General features: G+C 52.2%; 1 protein-coding gene across 1 annotated transcript; it reads right to left on the bottom strand.

Moving 5' to 3' along the window:
• Positions 1-214: 214 nt before the first annotated feature.
• ETF1 (eukaryotic translation termination factor 1) lies at positions 215-27,521 on the bottom strand. Its single transcript, XM_083798687.1, has 11 exons — positions 27,391-27,521; positions 27,168-27,303; positions 13,253-13,428; positions 12,287-12,426; positions 8,213-8,351; positions 7,131-7,321; positions 6,464-6,593; positions 5,554-5,709; positions 4,884-4,948; positions 3,761-3,908; positions 215-2,324 (listed from the first exon to the last, which is right to left on the bottom strand). Exons 2-11 carry the CDS (start codon positions 27,251-27,253, stop codon positions 2,242-2,244), a joined length of 1,314 nt encoding a protein of 437 aa, XP_083654813.1. The 5' UTR covers positions 27,254-27,303; positions 27,391-27,521; the 3' UTR covers positions 215-2,241.

Here is a 27,521-nt window from a genome sequence, read left to right as displayed (position 1 = left end):
CTTTGCTAACACTGCACAACCCGATCTGTTTGTCTCCCCCCGCCTCCCCCCCAAGGTGGATTTCTGCTCAGCACGATGAAGAAACAAGACGTACTCACACTCAGCTATGAAACAGCCACCTTAAACCCAAGTACCGTCCTGAATCCTTGCTGGCATTGAAATGAGTAAATAGGCGTTTCTTGGACTGAAGAAAATAAATGAGGAGTCCGTACTATATTCTTAAATATGGTTTAATACTCTTCTCCATTTCTGTACATCACAACACCAAGATATCACTGCTTGGGATCTCTCTGCAGAGGCTATATAGTATGCAAAGGCTAGGATTTTTCACCCCCGTTTAACGTGTTTGTATGTGTAAGTGTAATACATATCAGTATATATTGATATACACATCAATATATAATGCAATATATATCACTGAAGAGAACACATTGATTAAAGAAATACAAAAATTTGGCATCATTTCCAAACTTAAATAGTAAAAATAAAAACTACAAAAAGGAGCTGCATACCCTAATGTATCATGTGAAACAACAAGCAGTATATTCAAAAATGTAAATTTACATCCAATTTTTCTGGTCTTGTCATGTCACATTAGACCCATTTACAATGGCAAAATCCAGAACATACCGCTTTGAAGACCGCAAACATGTTCAAACCTGGGTTTGTGCACATCTGCGGCAGACCCAGTCACACCTTCCGTGAGAGATTCCAGCTTTGATGTGAAAACAACAGCAAAGCCATCTGCCAGGTTATAAACCAGGGTTACAAATTGTATTGCTCACAATGACAGTAATTTTGGACCTCAAAGAACAGCGTGGCAGAAGGTTAAGACAAGCTCCACCTCCATTCAAGTGAAACAGGATTACTGGAAAAAAATGGACAGGTATGCAACTAGCAACAGTGGCTGCTTTTGACTGATGCACCCGGACTGATGAGCCAGCAAAGACCAGGACTCCCGGGCACTAAGATGTCAAAGCGCCCATCAGAGAACCCAATAACCCTGAAAAAGAAGCAAGACTTGTGCATTACCTCATGCCAGTGCTAAATTCATCCTCCGCCTGCGAGACTATCTGAAAAACCCTTAGCCATTTCTAGTAGGTTGAAACGCATTCTATATAGCGGGCATGACAAAAAACTTTGAGTCTTGATGCAACCAGAAGTTTTAACCCATTAAGGGTGCCTTCGAGTTCAGCATCAGATTTACAGGACAATTGTGAGCCACTACAACAGACTTCCTTAGTGCTGGGAGGTGGACATCCCAGTGGGTTGTGCTAACGTCCAACATACTAGTGTCAAGGACTCCAAATGCACCAGTACTAAGGTTTCAGTCAAGGGCTCCACTTACTAATTATTCCTGTAAAAAATACCCGCTTTCCATTAAAGAACTGTGGGTTCAATCAAATTCACATAATCAAGGAAACCTTACGCAGTCCTAAAGCAAAAAAAAAAAAAGACTGAGGAACAAAACAAAATGTACCTTACTTCACTTAAATTGTATGTTTATTTTTGTCAACACCGAAAAAAAACCTGAAGGCTGCACTGCTCAAATCCAATTAAGCCCAAGACTTCAGCAGCATTTTCATCGCAATCAATGAAGTGCATTTCCTAGTTTGTAAGAGCAGTGCTTCTGCAAATAGATTAAAGCACATTTGGCTGGTAAGCCTCCCCAAACCATCTGAATTTGCAAGCCACACCTTATAAGCTAGCACTCTAGGTAAGTGCTTTCTCATTCTTTTGAAGAGAATGAATGGCTCCAATTTCGTTACATTTCTTCTTCTGCAGTCTAAGCTGAGAGTGCCATGTAAATGGGTCACACTGCTGCAAAATGCAGCAATTGATTTCTCCAATCAAAGTAAAAAGAAACAAACCAGTAGGATCTTACTTCTATTAATTTTTGAAGGAAGAGGTTTACAGCAGTTAATGTATCATGAAGGTTAAAAAAATCATTTCCATAAAATACAAGAGCAACCAATTTCACCATTGAGTAAAAGTAAAAACTGGGATTCTTTTTAAATTAGTCCGAAGTGGCATATAGGAACTTAGTAGTTTGCTGCTGTACTGACACTATGACAAATCAAAGTGTAGGGTTTTGCTTTTTTAAATCCAATGTTTGTGGATCAAGTTCTGGAAATGTTCCAATTCTAAGGCAGGGATCTGTTGTGTTTTCCACCATGAGTTTGCTCCTTGGGTTGGATGCTGGAGGGGCGAGGCACGTTTTGCCGGACCCAGGTCGACTACCTAGTAGTCATCAAGGTCAAAAAATTCATCGTCTCCTCCTTGGTATTCCATTCCCTGGAAGTCCACTCGGTACCGCAAGATACCTGGTAAAAACAACACACTTCAGCTTCTTCAAAACACAAAGAGCTAGAGAGGCATTAAGCAGTTTATTGAGCCCTGTCTGCACATTGAGAGTTTCTCAGCTGAGTTTTCAGAAGCTAACTCTGCATTTGTGCTCCAAGACAGGCTCCAGCTGATGGCTGGCAGCAAACACACAGCTACAGTGAACATGCCACATCCACGTCTCAGCCTGATATAATTTACTGTCTGAAGGAAGAAATTCCTACCTGCCCAGCCTAGACCAGCTTTCTTCTGGCAAAGCTGAGCCTATTCTAGGATGGTATCTCCAAGAAATGCCAGTCACGGGCAATTTGTTCTAATACAACTGCTCAGAGTGAAGCCTATCAGTTAAATTCAGCAGGCAGTTGGTATTGAAGCAACTTTTACAGTGAGCTATACTCGCTGGCTGTCTTCCTGGACTCTTCCTACCCCACACACCAAGCCAGGTCTCCGGGATGCCTTTATCCCTGGAAAGGTTTACTTAGGTAAATTCTATTCAAAGTGCAGGGACGGGAGCATGGTAGCAAACAACAAGCCACCACGCAAAGAGCCTGGATCTGGCAGGACGAGAAGGACCTCTGAAATTATAAACCCTGAAAGCTCACAGACATGTTGCTCCATACGTAGCCTGACTATTCAAACTTGTTTCTTCCCGAGTAACATTCATTGTCCCCTGGAAATTCCTCTTTACATTTGTCTCTACATCCATCAACCTACACACAGCAAGTGGCAGCATTTAGCACCTCAGTGAATAAGTAATGCATTGTGCTAGAACTGCGAGTCTGGGGAGGGCACAGTCTCTGGCAGGTGTTTTTGCTCTACCCTGCTACTGATTTTGTCAGGCTGAAGCCCATTAACTACCTGCACCTCTGCCAAATTAAAGGCTAAACTGGTTGTCAAGTTTAACAGAGGGACCAAACGATTACAGAACCTCTGCCTCTCCACAAAGTTGGGCCGATAATACTCTGTTTTGAAAAGAAGCTTAAGACTGGAGAGCAAAATATAGAGAAGTTCTGAGAGACAAGTATTATATCCAACTGCTTCAAAAATCCAGCTGGTGTTTGTCATACACCATTTCTACATAGCAGGGCATGGTCTTCCACAAAACATCTGCAGATACAGAGTGAAGCAGTTCACACCTGAAATTCAGCAGCTGGAAATACGGACAGTTCACCCTCTGTGCACTATGAAGGACAAAAGGACCTGAGGAACAGTTTGAAAGTAACAGCTGCCTAACATGCAGCACCATCTTGCTGAATGTGGAATGAATTCACCTGAAGACCCCTGCTGAACAGGATAGTTTCTTACACTAGTATAATGACCAGTAGGAATAGCACTCATCTGCTTTGTGTTGGCACCGGATTATCGAATCAACCATTACAAAAAAGACAAACCACAACACTTTTCTTCTGCAGTTTACCTCCGATTCCTCCAAATCCTTTCACAAATTGAGATCCTTCCTGTGATTTATCTGTAACAATTTCCAATGTTGCTCCAAATTTCTTGTAGTTGTTTGCAAACCACTCCAGAAGGGGCATACTTTCTATCAGTTCGTGTTCTTGGCCAGTCTTTGTAGATGTTTGAGGGGGAAAAAAAAGCCACAATGTTAAGCTCATTGCACATTAACTACAGAAAACACTCCTACTACAAGCTGTCTTTGGCTTAAACATCAACAGTATCTTCTCTGTCCTCAGACACCTGCATTAATGCTCTACAGGCTCCAGCAGTCCAACACAGTTGCCAGGGTGCAGGTGGTAGACACCGCTGACACAACTGGCAAACATGCTGGCACAAGCACAGGACTCCTGATGCTAAGAAATTAAGTTTTGACAAGCCTTGTTTTGGCCTCCATACTACAGAAGCCAGTGTGGAAGTCAGAGAGAAAATGCCTCTGAAAGAAATTCATTCTTCCATTCAACTGTCACCTCAAGCTGCACTCATATTTTCACTGTTTTGCTGATTTACTTTTTACCCCACAAACAGTCCATAGGTATTCTTCTAACCAGGCACTGTTTACTCTGGGAAATACTGATCTTTGCAAATCCAGAGGCAAAAAGCAGAGTTTTGTAAGTAGAAGGTCAAGTGATTATTGGCATAGAAACACTATATCACTGCAGATAACACTGTAAACCTTCTGTGCACAGAAGGAATTGGCAATTACCCCAAAAGGAGGAAAAGCAGCTGGGAACGGCTGCCCTGGCAGACCTAAAGTAAGACAGAGATGACCACCCCTTTTGCAAGGGACAGACTTAACTCTTCTGGTGGATGGATAAAAGGTGGTCAAATACGCTGTCCTGCCTGTCACCTCAGCTCATTTCCACAACCTCTGAATTGGCAGCACGAAAGATTGAAGAAAAACAATGCCAGAATCCAGGCGTTAGACTGAAGGAGAACAGGAGCAGCCACAGACTACCCTCTCGAAGTCTCCTCTGGGTACCAGAAAGGTCATCATGCTCATGTGCTTGTGACAAACTAAGCTCAGACATTCATAGTACTGCACTAGTACACTGAGAATAAATGTACCGCCCCCAAAGCTAAAATACCTCTTTGTCTGTGAAGTGGGACTTATCCTTCTCCTGCTCAGGTGTCAAATACAGGATCTTCTCCTCTGAGAAGGGAGAGGAAAAAAAAATATTAGGTTGGATGAAGCTATCGGAAGCAGGTTAAAAATAGCAGGAGACTGAAGACGGAGCCATTACAACACAGAAGGCTTGGTTGTTAACACTGCCTTCCGTCCTAGTGGATGCTCTGTGGAAAACTCAACAGGGCACACCAGTAGTGTATAGTGCCACAAAAACAAAACCACCATACGACAAACAAAAAAAAGCAGAGGTCCTGCCATAGGCTTACTGATTATGCACAGCTCATATGAATTTTGTTTCAGGCCATAGGGCTCAAGTCAGTTTCTCCTCTACAGCGCACTGGTATCACGTTTATACGGACACAAGCAAAAGGCAGACTTGATGCCACTGTTGTGACATTATCACCCCACCACTGCAATTCTTCTTCTCCATGGCGGAAGCTTGCTAGTTTCAGACTTTTTCCCCAGAGCAGCTGGGAAGCCGCAAGCCAGTACCCTGCCTACACAACATCCCCTTGATCGGTTCCTTAAAGACCACCTTGAGGAGTTCCTCCAGCACAGCCTATCCAAGTAAGGTGGTTTAAGCATTAAACCCCTCACAGATCTTTCGGTCCCACAGAAGCGCTACCTACCCTCCGTGCCTTGGCAGTGCAGAACGTATCTCATTATATCCAGGTTTTCATAGACTATCAGTATCTCTACTGCTCCCATTTCCAAAGCTTTTAGTGTATCTTCAACGCCGAAACAGTACTTCCCCGTGTCCTGACTGATTTCATCGAAGTATCGTCCTGTAGCCAGGATACAAAGAAACAGATCGTCAGGCACAAAGATCATGCCACACGAATTTTTAACATGCCAGATCTGAATGCAAGAAGAGACCAGAAAAGTATGTGGTACTGCCGAAGGAAGGCAAGCTGTCCGACAGCATGTCAAAGCATGTACTTCAGAATATTCATCACCAGTAAGTCAGCTCTACCAAGCCCTGCCCTGTCGGGAAGCTCGCTCCATTTAAAGGCTCCCCTTACTTATGAAACACTCCATTGGACTAACCCACCAGCAGACACTACCTAACTTTGTTCTCTCCAGCATAAGGTAGCTATTGTTACTATTGCCCTCTTGTACTTTCAGGTCAAAAGCAGTGTCTGCTGACTGTCAACCAAGGGATCATTTCGACTGCCATCTTAAAAACAAAATAAACCTTAATTCTTATCATGCTGAGATGCAAAAAAATCTGAGATTTTCTCCTCTTCCACCCCAACGTCACCAGAATGCCTGAAACTAAGGGTACCTCTGATGAAAGGATAAGCAGAAGATCAGAGGAGCCCAGTGGGGAAAAAAAGCAACAGAGCAAACACTTCTTAAAGTGTCATTCAGTCCTGCAGTATTTCAGAAGGTGTCTGGAGAACTGTGCCCTGCCCAACACAGACAGCGCTGCAGGGCTGAGCTAGCACATGCAGGCATTACCAGAAGGTCTAAATCAAGACCAGATTATTCAGTGAAGCATACTTGGCTCAGGAGAAGGCTAAACACGTAGTCAGATACCTATTAGTTTCTTCTCTTGAATGAATTTCACATTGGAGAGGACCTCAGTTGACAATTCAATTGCTTGATTGAATCCATTTTCTCCTCCATAGGAAATGTCAACTAGTTTGAGCACTTTGGATTGCAACCGCTAAACAAGAAAGAGACAAAAAAAGTCTGTGACAGCTCTATTATAACAAAACTACTTCATAATGCCTCAAGAATAAGTACCTGGCAAGAGTCAGGGCATTAGTCTATTTTGTTCACTTGTAAGCAGAGGTTGTTGAGTCAGAGGGACCTCTGAATACTTAATACTGAAGCACAGTTTTCAGGCAGCAGGGCCATAGAGATTAGGTTTAGTCGAGCTTAATTCCCATAAGGCTTCTACTTTAGATTTGGGAACACAAAGAACACGAACATCAGTTCCAAACCGGGGAGAACAGATTTCTTTTAGCACTGTTACTAAGAAAAGGAGATCTTACCTCCTTTATTAGGAAATAAAGGCATCTGTAGGGTGTCTTTAGGAATGCATTAGGAAAGGAAGACATCTTTAGGATACAAAAGATTTTTCATTTTAGTCAAATCACTTAAGACACCAAGGTTACACGTCTCCAGAGATGCAGCTAGTATCACTGTGTTACTACTGACAGCTTAAACATTTGAGCTTTGCTCAGAAAAGGCCACTCACCTGGTCAAACATGTCAGATTGACTTAATTCAGTTTTGAAGTCTGCCGATCCAGCTAAAACGAGACCAGCCACGTTCACCTTGTCACCAGAAATGAACAGTTGCACAGCCGTCTCTGCTACCTTCCTTACATAGTTGTGTCGTTTTTCCATTCTCAAACGAGCGAAACGCAAGGCAGACTGACCTCCTCTACCTTTACAAAACAAGAAAGGTGAGGTAGTAATTTGGAAGTAGTTTAATTTTGGGAAGGTTGTTAGTACATGGTCCCCACTGGGCCCTGAATAAGTGAACTGAAGGGCAGATGCAGCCTTCAGAATTAGTTTGCTTCCAGCTGAGCTAGGGGTATTCAGCTGGAACAGCAAGTGAAAGGAGTGTTCATTCACACAAAGATTTTTCTCCACACATCCCAAAGCAGGATTTTTTTTTTTTATTTGGACTTGCAACTCTGTAGAAATTTTGAATATCTGCACACTTTATATCCTGTACCTGCATTAAAAGCTATTTCCTTTATTACACTGCCTCGTATACCTTTCTTGCTGATGCAATGCTTCCCAGTGCTCTCTGCTACAGGAACTTACTGAAGATGTTTATTTCATTTTGTCCCAGCCTACTCTACAGAGAAGGATGGTAAGCCAGGAGGTAGCTGACAGACAATTCACTCAATTCATTAGTGGCTCACTAGTTGCACTATATTGTGGTGCACTGTAGAGTTCTGCTTGCTCCATTATACTTCTTTACTTCTTGCACAGAACAAGTTTTGTTTTTCCCTGTTGTTTGGATGCAACACCCTGAGATGCAGGTGTTATTACTACTTCTGCTAGTAATCTTTAGTGAAGACCACCTCAAAGCCAAGTAAAGGGCCAGATGCACCAAGAAATAAACACCGCTTTAAGATCAACCGCATGTTACCGTGATTTGTTAATTTTGATAGAAGGCTCAGACTAGAGTCTTTGCTGTCAGACTTTAAGGGAGCACAGAGTGGCGTCCAGCTACAAGCATACAGGCTAAGTTCCCTGCTTCTGCCCTCACATCCCACCCCATGGTATTTGGCTGCAAACAGCTCAGAGATACGCTAGTGCGTTACCATGCTTCTTTGGAAGATCCACAGTGAATTTGTGCAAGACTTCTCTTGTGTTTCCTTGAAGAGTTCCAAAGAGGGCACCGCTACCATCTATTACAATAAAGCCAAACTTGCTGTCATCAGAGAGCAGCGCTGTAAGAGCCTGGAACAGAAAACAAGAGTTGTCAGCAGTAAGCACCAGTTTGTCCAGGACCCTGGTTCAAAAGACTACCAGGCACATTATACCTCAATAAAGGTCAGTTTCATGGTGATTTTTACAAATAAACTAGACTAAGAACTGCAGATTGAGGAGTCACAGAATTGTGCAACAGTTTGGGTTGAAAGGAACCTTAAAGATCATCTAATTCCAACCTCCTTGCCGTGGGGACCTGGGCACCTCCCACTAGCGCAGGTTGCCCAAAGCCCCATCCAACCTGGCCCTGAGCACCTCCAGGGACGGGGCATCCACAGCTTCTCTGGGCAGCCTGTACCAGTGCCTCACCATGCTTATATTAAAGAATTTCTTCCTAATATCTAAACTAAATCTACCTTTTTTTTTAGTTTTAAACCATTACTCCTTGTCCTGTCACTACACTCCCTAACAAAGGGTCCCTCCCCGTGTTTTCTGTAGGCCTCCTTAAGGTATCGGAAGTTGTTATAAGGTCACCCCGGAGCCTTCTCTTCTCCACGCTGAACAGCCCCACCTCTCTCAGCCTCTCACAGGAGAGGTGCTCCAGCCTCTGATCACCTTTATGGCCTCCTCTGGACCCGTTCTAACATGTCAGTGTCCTTCCTGTGCTGGGAGCCCCAGAGCTGAAGGCAGGGCTTCCTTGCCCTGCTAGCCACGCTGCTTTTGGTGCGGCCCCAAAAGCCAACTGCATTCCGGGCTGCACGTGCACATTGCCAGCTCCTGTTGAGCTTCTCCTCCACCAGCACCCCCAGGTCCTTCTCCTCAGGGCTGCTCTCACTCCATTCTCTGCCCCACCTCTATTTGTGCTTTGTCAGGACTACCTCTGATAGCTACAAACAGTGCTGCCAGGACCTGAAAGGAAACCGATGTTTGGCAACTCTTTTCACAACATTACCAGCTCATCACATGTCAGGTGCAGGTGTAACAGCAAAATCCTAAAGTGTGGCTCTGGAAGGGTTAGGTGAAAGGGGTCACACCCCCCCAAGGCTGCATCACCTCTCCAGCTAGCAAAACTGGAAGAGTAATTCTCCTGGCATTCCAACCAGGAAAGCTGAACCCACACAGTTAACTGCTTGGGCTATTTGTCAATCAGCTTTACACAGAGCACCAAGACAGCCTGCCTTCCAACTCACCAACTAGCACAAGTACCCTTCTGCTAGAGTCACAGACCCCAGGAATTCCCAAAGGCCGGACAACGAAATGCCTATAGTAGATGTTTCAAAGATTCAGCCTTACAAAGCAGAATTAAGTAACAGCAGCAATAACTGTCACATGAACAACTACATAGAGAAGACAGACACGGCATTTGTTGGGAGAAAGAAGTTATCCAGCAAGTTTCTTCTCTTTAAACAAGAAAACTAAATTCATCCTGTAATCAGTTTGACTGACAACTGAAAGACTGCCTGGTATCAAGGCTTCCAAGTTCCTTTTGTCCAATTTCCTGCTCAACCCTAGTTCTGGTGGTGTGGGACATCTGTTGGTACTTCAACTTGACGCTCCTTTTTGGAAGGAACCTATCAGCTACTGTTCCCTCTTAAAGGCAGCACAAGCTGGCAGGCACATTCAGCACACACACACTGCTCACTTCTACGTGCCCAAAAAACAGCACAGCAGGATTCCTTTTCCTGATGTTATATCCAGGCTAGCAAAAACACATTAGCAGGACAGAGAACTTATCAAGTTCCAGATGGTTTCAAGTCACTAGTTTAATACCGAAAGAATGATGGTGATGATTTACTCCACTGGACTCCTAACTGCCTGCACGCATGCCAGCTTGATTATTGGACTGAATGGCAAGAATAAAAAACAGTCATCTTTATCCAAAATCCACACAACCAAGTCTATGGGTTTCAAGCTTAAAAGAAACAGAGACACTAAGGTTTAATGGAATCTTCTGGCCAAAGTAAATATTCTGTATTAATTCCTCAGCAGTGGGATGAATGAGAGGAGGAAGTGGCATATTACATTGCAATCTATTTAACTGGGACAGAGCCAAGCAAATCGTGTGACTGGAATGAATGCTCCAGCCAAGGTATCAAAATAAGTCATTGTAAATCCTACTCTTCAGAAATACATCAGGGTTCATATCCCTCTTGGGAAGTTACTTCAGTTTCACACAGGCAATAAAATATCTAGAGGAAATCTTATCAGATAGTCTTGCCAGGCAGCAAGTGACTGTAGCTCTGATGTTCTCAATTCCCTCTTACTCTTCATAAAGTATCCAATGGTCAGTAATCCCCCAATTTCCCCTTCATTAGTTCTGTCAGCAATTCCACCCTTTGACCTATCAAGCACAAAGAAGGGACTGGTGCTTTTATTTCTCTTCCTTCAGCCTGGACTGAGCTTCCTTTCTCCACCTCAGCCTAACATTGAAGACCATGTCCTTTTTCTGCTCCTTGACAGGTTCTCACTTCCACAAGGCATCTGTTGGGTACTCAGCCAGACGCCCATCTCTCAAGTTCCAGCTGGGCGTTGGGAACCCCTAGGTTAAAAGCAGAGCTCCTCAACCACATCAGAACTCCAGCGCTAACGTCACTCATTGCTTTTACAGCTAGATTTGATTCTGCAGTGCAGACAATACCACATAAAATGAGCACGCATTCCAAAAGGCACAGGAGAGCAAACAGCCCCTGCAGAAAGGTGCTGGCAGTAATCACGTCATCAGCAGTGTCAGTTACCACGAGTTCCTCTCAAGTTACTGGTACTGCCTTGCAGAGCAGGGCTGCACACCAGCAGAGTATTTACAGCTGCCTCCCGGGAACAGCCCACTGGGCAGCAGCTACTTTTTTGTATTGAATCAATGCCCTGAAGCAGGAGCTGCAGCCAAGACTGAATTAATCCCTTTGCTGATAGGGCAGAAGGCAGCCTACCTCCACCCACCCACCGCCAACAACTGCAGGGACAAATGGCTCCCTTGACTTTCCACCTCTGACTCTCTCCTGAAGTCCCCTGCTTACCTCCTGGTTTCAACGACTTACGGACACAGGGGCTCAGCAGAACTTCCACAAGTTGTACCTAGCTTTGTTACTTCTGCTAGGTCAAAGACGTATTGGGATTTCACCCTCGGTGGGGAGAGGAGAAGCACAGGGATGTACCTCACACCTGCGCGACAAACAACCCTCTCCTGCCTGTGCTCCTGCCCTTTGAAACTCAGCCACGGATCAGACCTCTGAAAACCCAACCAACCAAGCAGACTACATCACCGAAGGCCCTGTCAAGCCCGTGTCAACTGGGTTTGATGATAAGCCATTACGCCTCCCTCCTCACACTGCGGTGAACGTCATGGACATGAAATGCAATCAGTCTCCTAGAGACACCGAGACCTCTGCCAGTGCAGAGCCAAAGCAGACGTACACACAAACTGACTTCATGAAGTTAAGACCGCTGCGATCCACAGCAATATAATATGCCTCAAACCAGCCATTTCACTAAGGCAAGCAGACGCCGGATGAATATAATCCCATCTCACCCCAGATAGATTAAGTGCATGCCAGTTCTCCATCAAGGGTCTCAAGTAACACATCCGATATCAAGACTGGCAGCACTAATATTATCTTGGCTTTACTTTAAGGCCTGGCTTGGAATAAGATCTATGGGCCTTTAGCGTTAAGAAGAAAAAAACATTGCCTCCAATTACAGGGAATAGCTCATGTCCATGGGTAACAAACTGAGCAGTTGCTTGCTGGGCCATAAAGTCAGCTCTAGCAGGAGCTGTACAATACATCAATTCCTTTCACCAAATATCACACATTTTTGAATAGTAGCCAGTCACAAGCCAGCCATTCAGGCTAAATTAGAGCCTGCTGTTATGGAGTCTGTGGACTCAGGCACACCAAGGATTGTTTCAATGAGTCTAGCAAAGCGCTTTCAATTACTGCAAGACCCGTAGACAACAGGAGACTTCTTACCTCTGTGTGGAATTTGTTGTCACACAAATACAACGATGTATTGATTGGTTTGAAAGGTTCAAAGTCGATGTTGACCTTCTTCTCTTTTCCTTCTTCTGTCACAATTGTTCCACAGTAAACAACCAGACCATTTGGAGGTACTATAAAGGATACAATGCAATTTGAGATCACTGTGAAATACTGCAAGCCATAACCATCAAAAACTAACCATCTAGCCAGGAGACTTAAGACAGAATTGAATTTGAAGTTCCCAAGTCTTGTACCTTAATTTCCCCCCACTTCATTTCCTCCCAGATCTCTACAGCGGAAAACAAACTAATTTAGTGCACATATACTGAACAGCTCAGGGCAGTGGGAGAAAAGTGACCTTGGATAGCACTGAAGGAAGGACTCGGAGCAGCGCTCCAGAAACGTGTACTTGCATGTTCAACCCATGAGCTTCCAAACTCCTAGAGCCCTGAGAACAGCTGAACATCCCCGTGAAGCTTTCCTAGTTCTCAAATACAGCAATTTATACACTGACCACCTCAGTGAAGGCCACTTGTCAGCGTAAAGATAAGAGTGACAAACCCTTTTCCAGTACTTATTTTAGATGGGCTGGGTCTACTTCCTCCCAGAGCTATGGAGGCTTCATAGCTGCACGCCTAAGTTTCTGCTGGATGAAATCCCACCGATCTAATGCAAGGGAATTACAGCAGACCAGCTCTTGAGGCTGGACAAGTTTCGAAGAGTCAGCACGGCTAAGGACCAAGTTATCCCACTTACCAAAAACCAGGACCATCCTACTACTGTAGTCCCAGGGGCCACCCCTACAGTAACCACCCACAGGCAACATACCTGGAACACCAGAGCAAAACAGCAGCACAGGCCAACAGATTGGATTAGCAGAACAGTGCACAATACAGGAACTTAACAGTGCTTCCAAGTAAGGGAAGTCTGCCAGCATCCACACAAGCTAGAAGTTACCTTTGTTATAGAGTTTGAGTCTTTGTTGTACAGACGTGATGGCTCCCAGTACTGAAAGGCGATTCACTCGAGACTTAATGTTGGAGGCAGTGCCAAACTCATCCGCTAACATTTTTGCCACTCGCGAGATCTGGTCTTTGGGGGGAATGATCAACGATATCATGCTGGTACCATTGCTGAGAAGGGAAGAAGAGGGGTTGTGAGCAGCCACCAGTCAAAGCAACGCTGAGCATTTTCATACCACGTTCCAGACCAGTCTCCTCCCTCCTGCCCCCCGTTCCACCCCACCTCCAGGGATGCTTTGACCCACTGCTGTCGGTGTAATTCCCCTTCTGCTGGACAACAATGGGAGAAAAAATATAAGAGTCTCTTCAGAGGATTTGCAGGTCACTACCAAGCAAGCCCTCCAAACGCTGCTTGTTTAAGTTGGGATTCTACTTGGGGAGCAAAGAACATAGTTACAGGCTAGGGGCTGCCAGCTAAAAGGCATGTAAAGCAGCCCCTGGTTGAGGTTATTTAAAACAATGCAGCCACATACTTTAAGGACATTTTAAAGCCCATCGCATTTGTTCTCAGACAGCTGGAGCACTAGCCAGTCCAAGTGTTGTTTTAACACATTGCTCTCCTCAGATTAATACCAAAAACTGAACTGGAAGGGTCATTTTGTAGCAATCTTCCACTTTCCTGCTTTGGTGCTAGCCCTGCTGCATGGGAGGCTCCCTGACTCCGGCAGCTGCTTTAAATAAAGCGCTGAAGTACGTGACTGCTAGTTCAGAAGCACCAAGCCCAGGCACAGAGGCAGGAGATAAGACCCCACAAATCACAGAGCTGGCTTAAGCTAAATGAAAGAAGTTTGATATTAGTTCTTGCTATGGCTTTGGGAGGGATCCTGCAGAGGTCTTAATCCCTGAGAGCGCCTTGTGGGTCAACTGCATCCACAGCCAAAATGGAAGCGAGGGAAGTTCCGTCTGCCTTCCAGCAGGTAACTCCCATTTGCTGCTGAAGTATCCCAGATGCCTGAAGTGCTGCTGCATCATCTCAGTGCAGCCCAGACCTCATAGCACATTTAGTCATGGCATAAAAATCGGATGCCTCATCACGCCCTCCAGCCCTCTCAAGGCCAAAAGCTGTACTCAGGATTCTGAGTCAGATCACCGACAACGCGCTCGTCAGCCACGAAAGAAAAAGATTTCTGCTCTTACACAAACCTTTCGGTAGGACGAGCTGCTGTAAGGCAGCACCTGCCTGCTGCCGTGCCAGGCTGCCACGCGCCAGCATCCTCCCGAAGCGTTTGGGCTACGGAGGCAGCAGGGAAGTGCTTTAAAAAGCATCACTTCATTAGCCTCTTTACAGAAGTTACACAGCCCTCTTCCAAAGATCTTCAATTCAGGCCAAGTTGAAACAGATGCTGGGTCAAATATGTCCCTGACCTTCCAGACAACTAATTGGTTTTAATATCCAAGATCCCCACACACGCTAATCAAGACAGTCGTAAAGAGACACTTGCACGCATTATTCCCCGAAGGAGCTTTGAGCCATGCTGACAGCTATCGCAGACTTGCAGGTCACACCAGCCAAGAACACTCCGTGTACCACTCAATTAAAGCAGCGAGCTACCTCGGTGAATGGCACAGGCCTTAGGGGACGTGTAATGGCCTCCCGGTCCCAGCAGGCTCCTTTGAGCAAGAGGCCGATCAGAATGAAAGCGACTCTTCCCGACTTTTCTGAAAGCAGCACTCTCAAGGCAAGCTCACACAGCTCATCTCTTCCTCTGAAAGGAGAGGTTCTCCAGCTTCCAGAGATCAGAAAGCTCCGCAGAGCTCCTGCCTACCTGCACCAGCTAAGGGATAATCCTAGCGATGCGGCAGGCGGGAGATGGGACCCTCGGGCCCCTCGGGCACTCCGTGGCTCTCCTGATAGCAACAGGTTTCCTGCGACGTTTCCTCTGTTGAAGTTACCAAACCGGGAGAGAGCAGACAGCGAGGGACAGGAGTACTCTGGGGGATTTTAGCAGGGAGGAACAGCAGCCGTGCCCTCCCGAGATCCACTCTCCAGCACTGAAGCACTCATCAAGGTGCCTTTTGCTTTTAAGTGCAAGCCACCCCCAAATCCTAGCCCCCGGCCTCGTGTTACGTCCCGCTGCCCCAGAAACCCCGCAGCGACAGGGGCACGAGCGGGGCTGCTGAGGCACAGCACTAGGTACGGCGCTGCTACTGGATGTCACACATGGCATCTTATCAGATGTCAGCCAGACTGCTGCACCGCCCCAAGTCACACCGGGATCTTCACAGACCCTCTTGATTTATTGCTGCAAACAAGTTAAGTGCAAAGGAACCTTATAAACGAGAGCGAATGCATCATCTGAGCCTCAAACATGCTCAGCACAGCACAGCGCTCTGCTTGCTTAAATCCTTCTGCAATTTCCAGCCCCAATTTACGTCCGAAAGCACCTTCCGTTACCAAGTTCAAGTGCATTTCTCCGGTTTGCCGTGCCTTCCTCACTATTTACTCAGCCAAAGCTATTTCAGGCACTAAGCTGCAGCACCCAACAACGCAGCCGGCGCGCAGCTCGCCACAAGAGCGGCACCTCCCAGCACCCCGATCCTGCCCAGCCCCACGTGGGGACACCCCCGGGGGCAGCCCCAGCCCGCACACCGCTGCTGCCGCCTGCTGCTAACCCCCCCAGGCGAGCAGCTCGTTGGGCAGCCAGCTAACTGCAGGGAAGAGCACCCGCTGCTCCCTGCCCGGCTCCCTCTGCCCCACACAAAGGCACGGTGGGGATCTGCGCACCAAGCGGGAGCATGGCCAGGGAGGCTGAGACCAGGAAGACGCCAGCTGAAGTGGACCTGCACACGGGTGGCCGCAGACTTGCCTCACGCAGCAGGGACCCACACCAACCGACCCCAAACAAGCAGCTTTCCCCTTCCAAAGCGAGCTCGTACCTGAACGTGACCTTACCGCAGGACGGTCAGGTCTGAAAACCTGCGGCTCCGTCTGTTGTGATCACAGCAGTGAGACAAAACATAGCACGGAATTGCTAAGAAAACTGCAGCTCAAAAATGCTTGGGAAAAAAAAAAAAGTACTCTGCACAGCAATACAGTGGGTAGGTTTCCTATCAGGCTTCACACAATGCCTCAACAAGAACAGAAGGATTTCTGCACAGTCCCGTGCCTCATCCTCCCGCACCGCTGCTGGATGAGCTGAGTGTTTCAGAGTGCATTTCCTCCGGGAACGCCGTACAGGAGATCACAGTGCTGGCTGCAGCCTCCAGAAAGGGGCCTTGGCAAGGTGCAGCCCTAAAAGCAAGCGGCTCAGCCCCGCACGAAGCACGTGGGACGTTTGCCACCTGGAGGGCTGCTGCCAGCCCCGAATCCCGCAGCCAGCACACCGCCAGGCAGAGCTTCATCACAGAATGCTTACAGGGAGCCGCCTGGATTAAGGGAAGCGCTCACACTGGCAGCTCAGGATCGAACGTGCAACGAGCTTGGTTCCTCCCCTGTCAGCCCCGGTGCTCCTGCAGGCAGGGGGGCCTGAAGCACTCCCGGTTATGGTCGGCGCAGCAGGATCCCAGGTTCAGGAGTGCCAAGGCTTTTCAAAGGCACAGGATTTTCAGCACTGCCAAGAGGCTCCCCCAGGTTTCAGTGCACCCAAGACAAATTACACTAGATCAGCTGGAAGCTAATGCTTTCAGGCTGAACTAAGCCAGGAAGTTTTAAGCAGCTAGAGACAGTTGCTGTCCCTATTCTGGGCTCAGGAGCGCCAGCACAGCAGCCAAATAGCTGCCTCTGTAACGTAAATATGTGCATCGAGGTGTTTGCTTTGTAACAACCTGGCATCCTCGTCCGCAGGACAGCACAAAGTGTGCCACGGCTCGCGGGACTGGAGGGCAGAACAACGAAGCACTAAGGGCACCTGCCGCAGGCTGCAGAGACACAGGGAGGGGGTGCACTGAGCGCCAGCCCCTGGGAAGGTAGAAGCACTTCATTCACTGCTGGGTGCTATGGTTACTAATCACACCGCGCCAGCCCTGCCAGTAATTGGCAATTAGCTCAGATTTAGCGTGGCCTGGAAGCTACCAACATCGGGTATCTTCTCTGATGATCGGTGCTGGAGATCGAAGCTCTGCCTTCGCTCCTAAGCCATCCCAGGGGGACCTCCAACTTCGCTCCTAAAACCCGCCAGAGCTGTTTGGGGGTAGGAGGGAGGCAAAAGCAAGCACGCTTTGTTCTCTTGAGACATCAAGTTCTTTCGAAGTGAGGTTTGTGGAGAGGACAGCCTGTTCTGGTACTGAAACCTCAGCGCTAGTACAGTTTGGATTTCAGACAACTGTACGACAAAACAAGCGGCGTTCCCAGTCACGAGAGGCCTAAAAGCAAACGTTAACGGATTATCGCAGCGAGGGGCGGCGCGAGGTGCTGAATCACTTCTAACCTAGTCCTCAGAAAGCGAAGGAAGAAGTTTGCCGGTGTTCCTGCAAGCAGGTGCCTGGGCACCCACAGGGCTTGCTTTCACTCTAAGACCTTCCTGCTCTTACCAAGCTCTCCCGGCACCTTCCAGCAGCTGCGGTGTTTCAGGCTAAGAGCAGCACACGCCGGGCTCTGCCCAGCGGCCCGAGCAGGGATCTCGCAGAAGGCTTCACCCGGCCGCACTGCTGCGCCCAGTCCCACGCCACGTTCGGCACCAGGAGCGGCGCTCGCTGCGCTTGCATTCTGTTGTTCAGCGTGAAGAAGCCTCCACAACAGAAGGCAAGAGCACAGAGCAAGCAGCGCGTCGCACTGGAGACAAGCTGCCGAAGACACCCCCCAGATGGCTTTCGCTGTGGCCGAGCCTCCTGCCCGGGGCGGCCACCCTCAGCTGCAGGGATCCGGTTTCTGCGCTTCCACCAGGCGAGAACAGCTGAGCGGGTCCTTGCACCTTCACTAACGCTGCAAGCTGCCTTAGTGGATTTCCAAGAGTTGCCCCCGTCCCACACAGCGTTACCACAATATGACGGCCACCTGAAAGGCCACCCGGAGCTCCAAAGGCGGCAGGCCCCGACCTGGCAGAGGAGGGCGACCCCAGGCAGCGAGGAGCTGTCACAGCCTGCCCCCCGGGACGCGGGGTACGCGCTGGGGAGGCACAGCCCTGACGTAAGAGGTGTGCTGTATAAATAGCAGCTACCGGCCTGCCCTGCCCTGCCGGGGGGCTTGGCAGGCAGCAGCTGAGCCGCGCTTGTTCCACAGTGAAGCATCTCACACCAATAGCACCCGGGGTGACGCAGAGGTACAGAGGCAAGGCAGGTCACTCGTTCTCTGACTCAAAATGGGAATATTTTACAGGAATATTTTACGGGGCGGTAGGTCCCCGAGTACCTTGCTTTCCCAGGAACAAGGGAGCACGAGGCCTACACACGACTGGCAGGAGCGTGAGGCAGCCTTCAGGTAATCTGCTCTTACCCACGTGCTGCAGCTGGGAAGCTTTCTGTAACCGCTGCCACGCTGCTTCAAGCGACGTTACCTTGGGAAGGCAACAACCCCGGCCTCCTCCCAGAGGGCTGCAGGTTACCGGTGCACATCACCCCCACCTGCATGGCACAGGCTGCCAAAGCTACGTGAGGGCCTGAGCAGACCCCTCGCTGCACGCCCTTGGCCAGCTGCGAGATGGCTGCCAGGAATATCCCCGTAATCCCAGGCAGAGCTTACCGCAGCCGGGCACATACCTCTGAAGAGCCCCACTTCTGGGCAGCCAGCCACCCAGCCCAGCAGGCACACGGGGCTTCAGCAAGGGCTGCGTCGAGAACGCAGCCCCACACAAGCAGCGATGGCAGGGAAGAGCTGACTGCTTGCGTTTGGTTTTATTTCTTCTTCTTGATCCTGTATCTGAACACAGACGTTGAATGAAATACTAAAAAAAGTAAATGGCCTTTGGTATGGGCAAGTCCGAACGCGCTGGTTTGGGTTCTCCTACACACCACAGGCCCCAGACACTCCCTGTTCATAAAAGCCTCGCGTGTAACAGCCTGACCTTGCCACAAGGAAGTTCCGTGCCTATGCTCCTACAGCTCATCAGCTATGGCTGGAAGTACATGAACAGGTCACAGACGTGCCCTTTAAAGACTTCGTGTCTTTTAATAAGACAAAGTCCTCTCCAAATAGGAAGTGGCACCAGCTCACTTGAGATGCCCAATCTAGACAGACGACTGCAGAGGCAGAAGCACTAACACTTCTCCTAGAAATCCTGTCAGCCCACGAGCAAAGAGCAGAGAATCTCAGCGGCGCGGCATCCCGGCAGTGCTCTGGAGGCAATGTCATCGGGAAGCTCACCCCAAGCCTGCACTGCCCGCGTTTCACAGCGCGGGGCGAGCGCTGTGACAAGCACAGCCAACAGATCTCCGTCCAGCTGCGGCTCGAGAAGCAACGGCTCTGTGTGATGTCTCCATCAGGCACAGATGAAAACCCACCCTGCTTGTTTCATGGTCTCAAAACACAGCGCAGAGGGGACAGGCGCTGCACAGGTATCTACACCGAGCCCACAACACCGCTTAGTAGATATTGGCACCTCCCATGGGCCCCTTTAAGTTTAAAGAAGAGCTGAAAGCCGTGCCACTAGCAGCATTTTTTACTGCACCATTTCAGCAAAAACCTCAGCTCCCACCTCAGAGACGCTCCGCGTTTCACCACAGCATGCACCGCACTGCTTCCAGGTCATCCAAAGAGGGATACGAAGAACTGGAGGAGATGAGATCCCAAAGAAAAGCGTGGCGAGGAGGATGTCCCTGGACCTGGTGCCACCTCAGAAGCACAGAAGTAGTACAGGACACAGGGAAAGTGTGGTCACAAGGGAAGGATCGTGGGGCCAGGAGACCAAGTCGTTCGTTCTTCCAGAGTACTGTACGGCACAAGCATTAACTGGGGACTGTGACCCCCCCCGGGCCCCGGGAGCACCCCAGACGGTTAATTCCCGTGTCTCTGAATGCCACCTCTCCCTGGACGAACGGGCATCGCTGAGCTGCACAGTGTGAGGCCGCGCGGTCATCGCCGCCACGGCCCGCTCAGCGCCAAGCTCTCGTGCTGCAGCTGTCCCGCAGCCCCCGGCAGGAACCTTCCGTCCCCTCTGCCGGAGGACACGGCATTACGGGAGGGTGGCGCACAAAGCGCCGTGTAACCGTGTAACCACAAACAGCCTTGGCACGGACATTACAAGCGTCCTGAGAAGACGTTCTGCGCCCTCACCCTAACCCACCGACCTTCCCAAAGCGGAAACGAGGAGGAGCCCCCAGAAGCCGCGCTGCCAGCCGTGCAGCCCAGCACCCGCCAGCACCCACCCCAGCCCAGGGAGGTGAGCCCGCTCCCCGCAGCGCAGCCTCGCTCCGGCAGCCGGGGAGAGCTCCCCGCGGGGAGGCAGCACTCGGCTGCTCCTGCAGAGGCGCGGAGGCAGGGCTGCCCGGCGGGGTGGCGGTGCTCCCCCTGCGGCTCCTGGCCCGCCGCCAGCGTCTGCCTCCCAAGCTCGGCAGGCGCCGCTCCCCGGGGACAGAAGGGAGGCGAAGGAAGATCGGGGTCACGGAGCTCCCCTTCTGCAGGCAGCAGGGGACGTGGCTGGGTGTCACTTGTCCCGAGGCGACGCAGGCAGCAGGTAACTGAGCCCTCTCCTGTGGGTCCAGCTCGTGCAGCTCCACGCAGCTCAGCGTAAGCAGCGCCCGGGCTCGGAGCTGGCAGCTCACGCTCCCGGCCTCCTCCTTTCCTCAGCCGGAGCAGCTCCTGCACCAGCCCAGAGCCCAGCCCCGCGGGTCAGGAGGAGCCCCCGACTTCATCCCGTGCTGCTGGAGTGGGGACTGCATTCCCCACAAGGAAGGTGGATCAATGGCGCTCGGAAATCCTTGGATCAACGGCAACACGTGCCAAAAACCCAACGGCGTAGGCACGTTCTGAGCGGGCCTTGCTGGCGGCGCCCGGCCCGACGCAGGCGGCCCCGCTGCCAACTACCGGGCAGCGAGCAGGCACCGCCGCGCCTCTGACGTCCGCGGCTCACTGGCAGCCTTGGCTCCGCCACAGCTCCCCTGCTCTCCCTCCTCCCTCTCCGATTATTAATGCTCCAAGTTTTAAAGACTTGTTGCATTACGCTAATGGGCCGGTTGGGTACAGGCTGTACACCGAGGGGCTGAAGCAACAAATCCAGATTTGCTCGTTAAGATGTTAATGCCTCACAGCTACGTGGGAATAGGGAGCCAACAGCGGGGCGGGGAATCTAGTTGCCACAAAGCCAAAAAAAGTCTGTCCTGTCCTCTTTGGAGGTGCTCATTCCCATTTCCTACCACATCATTTGTCTTCAGCAGGCAGGGTCTCATTCATTAGCTCTACGTGAGCGATGATCTGCGCATGAATCACGCCGCTCAGCACTGATTCACGCCGTTGTAAGGGAGGGCACCAGGCCACCGAGCCACCAAAGGCTACAAAACAGCGACCAGAGCTTGTCTGACACGTAGCAGCTCTCCCGGTCAGGCCATTCTCTGCCACCTGCCAGCACGTACTCACGCGGCACTTCTTGATCGTTGCCGTAATTCAGGAGCAGGGGGAGCAGCAGATGAGGAGGGCCAGAAGTGAGCAATTCGGCGCAGGCGAGCAGAGGGTGCCAGCAGCCCTCCCCGCACCGTGCCCCCCCGCTGCCCGCAGAGCCTCCTCCACCACCCGCCCTCGACCCGCTCAGCTCCGCACCACCCAAACGTCCTCCCCACGGACCCGCCTTCGTTCCGAGTCCGACCAGTCCCGTGCACACAGCTCCCAGCCCCAGCACCGCGGGGACCGGCAGCAGCATGCAAAGAGCTACTGCCTGCCCTACACTAGGGCTATTCCTGCACCGGCCTGTCCGCAAACACCCCCTCCCTTTCCTTCTCACACTACCAAGAGCAAAAGGCACGTTAATATCCTAACCTTCCCCTGTACCAGGAACGTGCCCTTCTTTAGGGCCTCGCCCTGAGGACAGCTGAGCAGAGAGCACCACTGCACGGAAGCAGTTCAGCTCCGGTATCAGCTCGTATCATAACCTCTTCCCTAAACACCCCGCGTTTTAATGACGGATCATAAAGCCGCAGCAGAAAGCTCACTGCCAGTTAAGACAAACCCCACAGCCACATCGGCGACGCTTCTTCCAGTTCTCTCCACACAAGACAGAAATCCATTTCTACCTCAGGACTGGCCCAGCCCAGGTGCCAGCAGCCTTTTAGCCCGCTGGGGACACCTGCACGAGGCAGGGGCTTGCTGCGCAGAGATCCTCAAGGCCATCGGATGGCAGGCCCTGGCAGGACACAGCAGCGCAGCAGCCTCCTGAACGCAGCGCAGGTCGGAAAGCCACGCAGCAGCGTGCCGCAGCACTGCCCCTCGCAGCTCCGCCAGCTCACCCAGGTTCAAGGTCTCCATCGTGCTCCACGTCCTGAGGAGAAAGCTGCAGCTCCGCAGAAATGGCTTCTGTACCAGGTGCTACGCCGCTCCCAGAGCCCCGAGCCCCAACAACAAACGGATCCCTCTGAGAAGGCAGGGGAGGCCTGCTGCCTCCCTGGGGGCACGGCTCTGAGCCACGCGGCTCAAGCAGCACGGCCAGAAAATTGTCGCAGAGATGTAAGGGCAGGCCGAACCCTCCTCCCGAGGCACGGCACCACCGAGCGACGAGCTCAGCCCCAGCAGGGCACCACGCACGGTGCAGTAGAGCCGCTCACGCTGGAGCTGATTCAACAGCTGCCCCAGACACAGCTGCCACTCGGGTGCCACGCAGCCAGCTCCGCCTGCGGTCAAGTGCTGCGGACGCCACGCAGAGCAGCTGGGGGTTCGCACTGCGTACTTGAGGAGAGAAGCACAGCTCACCAGTGCGGAGCAGCACAACTCTGGCAGCCCCAAAGTTTCCCAGTGCTTGTCCAAACGAAGCCAGGAGCACCACAAGGCTGTAGAGGATGTCTAACCGACCCCAGTCACTCTCTAAGCAACGCACACAGTCACAGCTGCCCCCCAGCAGCTGGCGCAGCGTTCGCAGCCCCGGCATTACCGTCCTGGGGACCTCTGGAGAGGCTCACCACGCCGCCAGCAGCACTGACCAGGGCTCACCTCGCTCTCCAGAGCCACCAGGACGTCCCAGCGGGTCTCAGTCTCACCGACCTGCCCGGTCACCAAAGCGGCGTCGCCCCAGGACGCCCAGAACGGCCCCACCACCACCCTTAGCCGAGCAGGCTCCCACCCCAGGGCGGGGAAGCAGCAGCAGCTTGAGGCCAGTTCCAGAGCCGGGCCCTTCCACCAGGGCCAGCAAGGCTCCGGGTGGACTGCGGCAAACCCAGCCGTACCTGCAGCCTAGTGCAACACGCGCTGGGCAAATCGTTTTTGGGTAAGCCACAGGTCAGGCTCGTGCCACTCACACAGACCTAGCGTGTGTTTCATTTTGCAGGAATTCCCATACATTTTCACACCTCTGTCTCTGCTGGTAGCTTCTTGCCTCACATTTGGTTTCTCCCCTGTAGCAGATGGAAGTTTCAGCTCAACAACATCCAAACCCTAGTGAGAAGCAGCCTTACTTCACTTTGCCATGGCTCCGGAGACACCAAGATTTCCCCTTCTCTTCCTATTTCTCTATTCTGCTGCCTTCGTGCATTTCTTCCTGTTATACCTAGAATAAGCCACCCATTCAGGCCCAGTTTTTGAATTTGCTCAAAAGCCTGCATATGTCCTGTCCCCTCACCTTCCAAAATACCTGGTGTGGGGAGAGGTTTTGATCCTCAATTCCTACCCGCTCTATTTGGCTTTGCCTCCAGAGACACCCGTCTGGTTTGCTTCCTCTCCCTGTTTCAGCAGAACAATATCGAAGAATCGAGGCTACCGTTCTGAGCAGTGCAGCCCTGCCCTTAAGTTCAAGGCAGGTGTCTTGAAGGCAGTGAGTTCCTGAAGGTTTTGCCATCATAACTGGGCTCCCACCCTGCACTGGCACCCGCTGCGCTCTTACTCAGGGTCAGAACCTCGCCCAGCAGAGGGGTTTCTGACCCGTTTCGGAGCAGGGCGCCCTCATCACCGCGGCTCTGAGTTCTCCAAACACTGTTCGGGGTGCCACCTCAGGCCTCAGCCTGCAGGGAGGCCGCTAGTTGTTGCTGATACTTGATTTTGCCAAGCATTTACAGCTTAGATTAGCAGACAGGCTGCCCGCAGTCCTGCTAACTATTCAGAGCTGCAGAGGAACAAAGAGGGATTGTCAATTTCATCGCGGCACTGGAAAACTGCACCAAGCACTAACAGAAAGGCCCTGAGACAGAGCATAAGGGGAAAAAGAGTGGCTAACGCCACCTCTGCTCGAGCTTCTGCAACATCCGAACGCAGCAGCGCAGCCGCAGCCACCCAGGGGCACGGGCCTCCACAGGAGCCACCCGCACGCTGCTCAGAAACCAGAGCCCTTCCGCAAGGGAGCGGCTGAGATGCCTGATGAGAACCCGAGCAGTTGGAGCCACGGGGGATGAACGACGGGGCCAGGCTTCTCACAAGGGCACAGCCTGCCCATCACCAGCCTCTTCCCCTGCTCCACTTCCGTGCTGGAAGCAATTAACCTTTCTAGCCAGGACTCGGGCCCCATTTGCTCTCCCTCACACGTTCTGCAGATGCCGGCTGCTCCCCGTCCCTTATCGCCACAGCAGAAAGACCAACTCATTAACTTCACAGCACCAGAGAGTGCAGCTCAGCTTGGGAAGGACTGGTAGGAGACGGGAGATACCTCTGCTTTAGGAACGAGACAGTAGAGTTTGGAGGTTTAGGTGTGTTTTTTTGTTTTTTTTTTTTAATTGTTTTGCCAGGTTCTTGCAGCCCAGCTATCAATGAGAACAGCAGCCCTCCTAAGCAGAGCGTGGCAAGTAACGCCAGGCGTTCTGGCTAGGATGTTACCTCAAAATGTGAGCGGCAGCCTCAGCCTGGTGAAGCTGCAGCTCCAATCTTCTCCCCTGGACTTCTGGCCAATACTGCCACTTGCCTCAGCTGTCTCAGACACGATAAAAGCATTCCCTTGCTCTTGTGCTCCCTTCAAACTTCGATAATACCCCACAGATTTTACTGAGGTTTTATTTTACTGAGGTTTTCCTGAAATGCCAGCATAACAGCAAAAGCACGCCAAGTGCCAGACAAATTCAACGCCGAGCTCCTGCCTCCTCCATTTCCCTTTGATCCACTGCAGGAACAACCAGCGCCTGAAACTGGGGCACTGCTGCTGGGTCACTATTAGGAGCACATGAGTAAGGGAAGGTGGAGACGCCAAGGAGCCCTGGCCCTCCACACCACCCTATTTACGGGCTTTGCCCCCTAACCCACCCCAGAACAGGTCTTCCTACTCGGCAGGAAGAGGAAGCGACTCTCCCGGCGGCAGGAAAAGCCTGTTTCACTGCCTCGCACCTCTCGTGCCGGGGAGCCCGGCGCTGCTGAGCGCCACAGCACCTCTTCCCCTCGCCGGGCCCAAACAGACCGGGGTAACTTCGGCCGGGCCTCCTGGCAGCACGGCAGGCATTTACAGAGAGCCGGCGTAACCCTGCTTAGAGCGAGGACTGCTGGCGTCAGCAGCCGTCGCCAGGTGGGGGTTTAGCAGCCAGCACACACGGTAAGCGAAGCAGCAGCAGTATCACAGCACCGAGGAGATACTGGGACCCAGAGGGCTCCCCTAACCCCCCCCCTCACATCTCACTGCACTTGGAGCATCGCCAGAGTGAGTCTGAGCTGTGGCAGGGCACACAGAGAGGAGGAGGGGGGACATCAGGGCTGCGGCCCCAGGGGGCTGCCCAAAGCCCAGGGTGTGCCCGGTCCCCACCAGCCCTTCCGCCTCACTCCTTCCAGGAGCTCTCAGCTTCAGCCTCGACCCCCGCAACATTCGCCTGTCAGAAATGATGGGCCGCCAGCCACCGCTCCACGCAGACATGCTCGTGCCGCCCTGTTCTGAACTGGGAAGAGCCAAAACACTAGCCAAATGTTTCCCCACTACACCCCAGCCCCTCTCAGCACTGTTAGTTGTTCCCACAGGCTGCAACAGACACCTGTAGCTGTCCGGGGGCTCCCAGCACCACGGCAGAAGCGGCTCATGGGCTCTGTGCTTGCTGGGGCCTCCCTACCAGGGCTCTGCGAGCCGTTAGCACCGCGTGAAGGCACAGCTGCGCGGTCAGCTCAGGCAGCCAAAGTCCACTCTGCTGCAGGCAAGGGCAACCCCGGCTCCGCATTCCCTTCTCCTACACCCCAACCCTCGTATAGCCACATCCCAAGCCAGATTAAAAAAAATAACTGTGTTAAGAGAGCCCTGGTTTGGGTTCTCGTCCCCTTTCCCTCTTCTTAAGGCTAGCTTCCGACAGAACGCCTCCCCACGCTCCCTCTCCAGAGGGGAATAACCACCGGCACTGAGGGAAGGGCAAGGCCGCCGCTCTGCCTTACGGGAGCTGCCCAGACGCGGGGTGCCCGAGCAGGCACCCGGCCGGGTTAGCAGCGGGCCGGAGGGGCCTGCGGGAACCACAGCCACGGGGGCGGCCGAGGAGCCGCCCTGGGTGTGCATTTGGCTGAGACGTTCGCTTCCTTTGCGGCCCCGGTACCTCCGGTCCCTGCCGCCCCCGGGGCCCGAGGGGCTGCCCGCTCCCGCCCGGAGCCCCCCCGGCCGCACAGCGACCGGCCCCGCGCCATCTTTGGCCGGGGGGAGGCGGCTCCGGCACCCGGCCCCGGCCGCGGGGAGGGGGGGGGAAACGGCACCGAGGGCGGCCGAGAGCCGCGGGGCCTCCCGGGAGCGGCGGGGCCGGGCCGGGATGGGGCCGAGAGGGGCGAGGAGGGCGGCGCGGCCCTGCCCGCAGCGTGAGGAGCCTCCCCGGGGCGGGCCCCGAGCCCCGAGCCCCGCACCCCGAGCCCCCCCCAGACCCCCCCCCAACCCCCCCCACCGCCGCCGCCGCCCCTCACGCACCCGCGGGCCGCCTCCAGGCTCTTGATGAGCTTCTTGATCTTCCAGATCTCCACGTTGCGGTCGGCAGCGCTGGGATCGTCCGCCATCTTCTCCCTCCTCCTCCTCCTCCTCCTCCTCCTCCTCCTCCTGCGGCGGCCTGCGGCGGGGGCACGCGCACGGCAGTTACGGCCCGGCCCCCTCGGCCTCCCCCCGGCCCCCCCCCGGCGCCCCCCCCCCCGCTCACCTCAGGCCCGCTCCTCCCTCCCCCCCCCGGCGGCGCGCGGCTGGCGGCGGCGCTGACGTCGGCCCGCGGCTGCTCGCGCTCCCCCTCGCCGCGCCGCATGTGTTGCAATCGGCTCACGTGGGGGCGCCGTG

Source organism: Anser anser (assembly GCF_964211835.1).
Source record: "Anser anser genome assembly, chromosome: 14".
NCBI classification, from domain to species: domain Eukaryota; kingdom Metazoa; phylum Chordata; class Aves; order Anseriformes; family Anatidae; genus Anser; species Anser anser.
The sequence above is the reverse complement of the archived record's forward strand: the minus strand, read 5'-3'. Positions and strand labels throughout refer to the sequence as shown.